Source organism: Nilaparvata lugens, chromosome 14 (genome assembly GCF_014356525.2).
Source record: "Nilaparvata lugens isolate BPH chromosome 14, ASM1435652v1, whole genome shotgun sequence".
Classification (NCBI taxonomy): Eukaryota; Metazoa; Arthropoda; class Insecta; order Hemiptera; family Delphacidae; genus Nilaparvata; species Nilaparvata lugens.
The window spans coordinates 1,346,821-1,354,048 of record NC_052517.1 but is presented as its reverse complement, the minus strand read 5'-3'; the positions used below and the strand labels follow the sequence as shown (position 1 = coordinate 1,354,048).

Below are 7,228 nucleotides of genomic sequence, written 5' to 3'. Positions count from 1 at the left end.
AAATTCAAGTGGGTATATTTTGTTGTTGTGCAGGTGGCAGTTGGCAGCAGTGATGTGAAGGAAGAGGAGGAGGAGAGGGAGGTGGAAGCAATGGAGGTGGACCAGCAGTCGAATCAGCTGATTATAACTGAAACGAGGGGTGCAGCAGCTGATACTGAAACTTTCCTACAACAGGTGAAGATATCTGCCACTTTACTACCTTAGACCAGTTACAGAATAGACACGCCCCATTCATACTGAAAGTCGATGAAGCCAACATCTACTGCCATACCGCCCCATCGTGACGTCAGCATCGGATAGAAAACTTTTCTGTAGAGTTTGTTCACATTGTTTTCTATAGCAGATTGTGTCTATTTCAACGGAAGCGCAGCGGGAGTTTATAAACTAGTAGTTCTGTGAACAGTAGACTTCACGCAGTATTCTCATCCTCAAGTACCTGATTGAAACTTTAGACCTTATGGAAATACAGCAATAGACTGGCTCCTCCACACATCTGTGTAATCACTTGTCAGCTGATTTATGATGAATAATTCTATAGTCTGATTTCTACTCTAATATTGGCGTATGAAGGAGGCTCCTTTTTCCTTTTATATTATCCTTGAGATGCAAAATTTCCAAAAACCTTGTTCCTTGTATATACGTCGACGCGCAATTAAAAAAGGAACATACCTGTCAAATTTCATGAAAATCTATTACCGCGTTTCGCTGTAAATGCGCAACATATAAACATTTAAACATTCAAACATTAAGAGAAATGCCAAACCGTCGACTTGAATCTTAGGCCTCACTTCGCTCGGTCAATAATAGTTTACGTCCATCTGAAATAGACACAATCTGAAAGTTTTCTATCCGATGCTGACGTCACGATATGGCGATATGGCAGTAGATGTTGGCTTCAGAGGCTAGACTTCCCAGCGTGTCTATTCTATAACTAGTCTAAGTTTACTACCAAAGTCCTGTTCTATAAGACTATTTTTCCACATTGGAAATTTACATTTCAAACGCACAGTTTTGTACTAGACAGTTCATTACCAACTGCAGTTTTGCTCTGTTTTCAAATCACTCAATTCATGACAACTTGTCATTTACAATTATTCAATAAATCCTTTATGAATCTTTTTTCAAAGATATAGTACCACTAGCCGTCAGGCTCGCTTCGCTCGCCATATCCGTCTAGCCAGGAGGCTTCGCCCCCTGGACCCCCGACTGGATCGTCCAAGAATGAGATCAACAGGCTCGCTTCGCTCGCCTTCATTTGAGCATTTCTACCATATGTTACGACAATTCAGTCGGGGGTCCAGACTAAACGTCTGGCTAAACGGATATGGCGAGCGAAGCGAGCCTGACGTCTAGTAATATAATATTCCCAGGATTGAAGTAGCAGTGCCTAATCAATTTTTCCGCGATAAATGCATTTAAATCTTCAACTTGGTGCCAACCTAACAAAGTCAACTCAACTTAATGCCAACCTGACAAAATTATTAATTTAGTTGCCAGTTAACAACTGTTTCGAAGAGGTACTCTATCTAGATTATAGTTCTATAGTAACATATGATATGGATATTTCAATTATAATCAAGAGATTGTGAGAAGAAGAATATACATGCTAAAAGACGAACTTTAAACCCTTAAAAACCACCCTTAGAGTTAAAATATCGCCAAAAGATTTCTTAGTGCGCCTCTAAAGGGCCAACTGAACATACCTACCAAATTTGAACGTTTTTGGTCCGGTAGATTTTTAGTTCTGCGAGTGAGTGAGTTAGTGAGTGAGTGAGTGAGTGAGTGAGTCAGTCAGTGAGTGAGTGCCATTTCGCTTTTATATAATTATATATATATAATATAGACTATGAGCAGGTGTTACCCGTGCCCCACTAGGGTCCGGTAAAAGCACAAATTGATTGAATTTGGTTTTATGATTCCATGCTGATATTGAAAGTTCAGACACTACATGTCAATGCATTGATTCGTCCAATTTTATTTTATAATTTTGGTTATTTTCTTTATTTTCATATGTTGTTGATTTATTTATACAGACAATATCATTCTCAGCCATGAATGATTGGGAGAGGAACAACTGGCTAGAAGCCCAAAACGGTTCCTTTCCTAAATTTGGATAGAAATTGACCAAAAAAATCGTCGAATTCATTTTATAATTCCAGGTTTTTTTGTTGTTTCCATAATCACTGTACACCCTCCGACACTGCAAGCTGTTGATTAGTCTATTGTCATTTATTTTATTTCATAATTTTGATTATTTCCCTTATTTTCATCTGATGATCAGTTAAATTTATTTTATAATCTCGGCTATTTTCCGTTGTTTTCATAACCACTGTACACCCTCCGACACTGCAAGCTGTGGATTCGTCTATTGTCATTTATTTTATTTCATAATTTTGATTATTTCCCTTATTTTCATCTGTTGATCAGTTAAATTTATTTTATAATCTCGGCTATTTTCCGTTGTTTTCATAACACTGTACACCCTCCGACACTGCAAGCTGTGGATTCGTCTATTGTCATTTATTTTATTTCATAATTTTGATTATTTCCCTTATTTTCATCTGTTGATTCTTTGAATCTATTTTATAATTTTCTGTTATTTTCATAACTACTGTACAGCACATGCCCATACACTGCAAGGCATTGATTCTTCCAATTTTATCTAATAATTTTTGCTATTTTCCTCATTTTTTGTGTTGATTCGTTGAATTTATTTTATAATTTTGGTAACTTTTCGTCGTTTCCATAACCACTGTACACCCTCAGACACTGCAAGGCATTGATTCTTCTAATTTTATTTAATAATTTTGGTTATTTTCTTTATTTTCATGTGTTGATTCTTTTGATTTATTTTATAATTTTGGTTATTTTCTGTTATTTTCATACTTTCACTGTACACCAACCTCAGACAATGCAAGGTGATGATGACACAATACCATCTACAACAATCGCTGTCCCAACGACAACAACTGACCAAAGTTTGACGTCACTACAGGCGGCGGCCGACATATTTGGCGACGACGAAGACGACGATGATGACGTCATCAAAGCAGCCGGGATGCAGTCATCGACTGCCGACGACAACGGAAGCCAGCAGACGGTGATGACGGCACTGGTGGGTGGAGGGGATGTGATAACGGCATCCGGTGGAGGGGATGTGATGACGTCATCGTCATCGGGTGGAGGCCAGCTGATGACGTCATCGGTGGTGAGAGAGGAGGAAGAGCTGACGTCAGTGGAGGATGTGCTGTCGGCATTGCATTCGGAGCTGGATGAGGAGGAGGAGGCTACGAGAGGAGGAGGAGGTGGGGGAGGAGGAGGAGAGGTGATCAAGAAGGTGGAGGAGAAGTCCAAGTGGAAATTGAAAGTGGTGAGTTGTTGAAACTAGAAAGTTTTTCTTTGAAATTCAAATTTATTTCTCAAAAAACATACACAATTATAATAATATAATATTATAACATCTAAAAATAATACAAGAAAAATACTATTAAATATATAAATACTCCCAAAACTGCAGTATATTTTTTACGTCCATCTATGTTTAAGGAGTAGCCTACAAGGTAAAACCTGTACGTAGGCCAAAGTTTCAGAAATATAATATTTATTCAATATAATCATAGAGAAACAATAGCATAATTAGATATCCCATGGTATAGGGCGTTTATGTCGCAACTTTTACTTTTATCTCAAGCCGATTACTGTCGATTTTTACTGTTTTGACCGGGTAAGAGTGTATGAACGGCACAATATGAGAGACTACCAGCGTCATAAAGCTTCACAGGAAAGAACTATCAGCTGGAGATAACAGTAAAAGTTGCGACATAAACGCCCTATACCATGGGATATCTACTTACGCTATTGTTTCTCTGTGATATAATCTAAGAAATTACAACCAAATTAAGAACAAAGACTAGTGGAAATATATATTTTTAAATATACTATACAAAATATAAATTTTTAGATTAGTAAATGATGAAATTAGATAAAAGTTAGTAACACACAATAATGAATTATTCTATGATGAAAAAACAAAACATAAAACAAGGAACAGTAGTATGTGCCTAGAAGATTTTATTTCTTCAGTTTTTTTTATCTTATCCATTCCTCAATTTCGCAATTTAGTTTTTTGCTTCGGCTCGTATTGGCAACAAAAAGAGTAGCAACAAAATTTATCAGCCTCTGTGATAAGTAAGTGAATTGTCTTCTATATACATTCAAATCCATCCTGTCTTGATGCAATGTTTTCTGATTTTAAAAACAACTTTCATGAATCTATAATTATTATTAAACGAAACTCCAAATTAAATGCTGTAATTCACCCCGAAGACTTCTGCTACTGCAAATATTGACAACAGGGTAAACAGCTAGATGGATATTCGATGAACGCTACTATTCAAAAATTATTTGTCAGCCCGGGAATCGAACCCAGTACCTCCAAATTAAATGTTGTAATTCACCCCGAAGTCTTCTGCTACTGCAAATATTGACAACAGGGTAAACAGCTAGATGGATATTCGATGAACGCTACTATTCAAAAATTATTTGTCAGCCCGGGAATCGAACCCAGTACCTCCAAATTGAATGCTGTGAATCACCCCGAAGACTTCTGCTACTGCAAATATTTTATTGGATATTTCCAATTTTATTGGATAGTACCTCCCAATTGCCGGTCAGGAATGCTTACCCTTACACCAAACTGACAATCACTGGATAGCAGCGCTAATTTTATACGAAGCCATAGCGGCCAGCCGGTCTACACATGGAGTTTACTGAGATATTGCGATTCCCGGGCTGACAAATAATTTTTCAATAGTAGCGCTCATCGAATTTCCATCTAGCTGTTTACCCTGTTATCAATATTTGCAGTAGCAGAAGTCTTCGGGGTGATTTACAGCAATTAATTTGGAGGTACTGGGTTCGATTCCCGGGCTGACAAATAATGTTTGTATAGTAGCGCTCATTGAATTTCCATCTAGCTGTTTACCCTGTTGTCTATATTTGCAGTAGCAGAAGTCTTCGGGGTGAATTACAGCATTTAATTTGGAGGTACTGGGTTCGATTCTCGGGCTGATAAATAATTTTTGAATAGTAGCGCTCATCGAATTTCCCTCTAGCTGTTTACCCTGTTGTCAATATTTGCAGTAGCAGAAGTCTTCGGGGTGATTTACAGCATTCAATTTGGATTTTCGTTCAATAACAATTATTATTATTAATTCATTAGCATTTGAATAATTGCAATATCTCAGTAACTTTAATCTATGTTCTATGAATCTGTTGGACATTATAACGGTATTATTATATGGCTTTTTGTTGGTGGGTTTTCACTTGGTAGACATTAAAGATATATTTCTCTTGTAATATCTTGATTGTATTAGTGAACACAATTTTTATGTAGGCTAATCTTTTTTCCGTTTTGCAGGAACAACAGCGACAGCTGCAGCAGGCACAATCCACAAAGCCGGCAAAACCATCCTCAGACGGCGCCAGCGGTCCGATGTACAAGTGCTTTGTGAGCGGCTGCAAGTCGACTACTAGCTCTGCAGCGGGGAGCGGCGCAACTAGCGGTGGGAAGTCGGTGACTACTAGCGCTGGAGCGGGCAGTGGTGCAACTAGCGGTGGTGAGATGCGGTTCTTCAAGCCGCCGCCGAATCCGTTGATATTCAAGCGGTGGGCGCGCAACTTGTGCCAGGGATCGCAACAGTTGGCCTACACGGCGCTCATCTGCGAACTGCATTTTCGGCCGCAGGATATCAGGGAGGTCAGTCAGTCCATGCAGAATATCATAGAGAAAAGATACAATAAGAAGATAATTCAAATTCAAATTCAAATTTTATTCAATCCAATTCACAATATTTACAAATTATGAGAAAAAATAATACAGCTTAACAATATTAGAGTAATAAGTTAATATTTATAAAGTACATAAAAGTCTAATTATTAAACAATAACATCAGACAAGAATTCGAACATGCTAAAACCAGGACTAATTTGTGAATTTGGATAGAAAAATACTGCTTGCTGAGAGTACAAAACTCTACGTCTGCGAGCAGGAATGAATATCTGATTATTTATGAATTTATAGAGAAGTAGAAAAATATAAAAAGAAGAAAGAAAGAAAAATTAGCAACCAATCACTCACACATTTACACTAACCATGCTCACTTTCCAATTCCAGCTCATTTAGCCAATGCATAGCCACCATTATCAGAGTATTTTAACTAAGAAACCACATTGAATAAGGTCTCTAGATAGTCAACCATAAGATCTCTAAGCCATCCAAGAACTTTTGTTTTAAAAACAAGTCGATTTTGTGTTATCTCCCAAAGTTTAAACTAATAAAAAATTGTAGGACCCTTTATTAAAACTTTGAAATATTTCAACGACTAGTTGACCATAGGTCATTTTCAAGGTCTTGGGTACTACAAGTTTTTGTATTGTTTTCATAATTAATAAATAGTGAAAATAATGATTAATTACTGTCTTTTTGTTCAGGTATTTGTTAACGGCAAAAAGAAGTGGGTATTGACCGAGGGTGCCCTGCCCAAACCGTCTACAGCGTCGGCACTGGCAGCAGCGGCTGCACAAGGTGGCAGCCTTGCAGCACTGCAAGCTGGCAACGGTGCTGCTGCGGCGATGACGTCACCAGGTGGCAAACGACCGGTCGGCCGGCCGAGTGGCCTGTACAGGCAACAGCAGTTCGAGGCCCTCCAAGCCGCACAGGCCAGGGCTAACAAGCTGCAACGGGAGAAACTCAGTCAAGGTAGGAGGCAGTGATACAGTATCAAAACACATGATACAGTATCATCTCAACTTGATACACAGCACCATAATTTGATACGAAACTTGCAAACTTATCTTCTTTAGCTGCCTACACATGTACGCTCTTCCAACCCGCACCGAGCACGCTCCTCCCTCGTACCGCCCTCGTTCCTCCATCGAACCACAGTCGCACCGCCCACGAACCCATCATGAGCGTTACGGAAGATGTTAGATCTTCTCGCGTTCCCCGGTCGAACCACTGTTGCTCCCCGGTCGATCATCAATCGCTCTGCTCGAGTGACGTTCGGTTGCGGAGCAGAGCGAAAGTCTGTACGCACCTTTAGGTATGATGATAAGGTATCTCTATGACCACGCATGATACAACTTTATACACAACACCATAATTCATTTCATTTCATTTCATTTCAATTTCATTTATTGCCAATTAGAATATTCAAAACATATTACA

At 38.7% G+C, this 7,228-nt stretch overlaps 1 protein-coding gene across 1 annotated transcript in view; it reads left to right on the top strand.

The window, feature by feature from the left end:
- Window positions 1–7,228, top strand: part of LOC111060163 — a 119,017-nt gene that overhangs the window by 35,464 nt on the left and 76,325 nt on the right. The window contains exon 6 of the mRNA XM_039441131.1: window positions 6,493–6,760. Coding sequence (XP_039297065.1) covers window positions 6,493–6,760 — 268 coding nt within the window. The remainder of the gene's footprint in view (window positions 1–6,492; window positions 6,761–7,228) is intronic.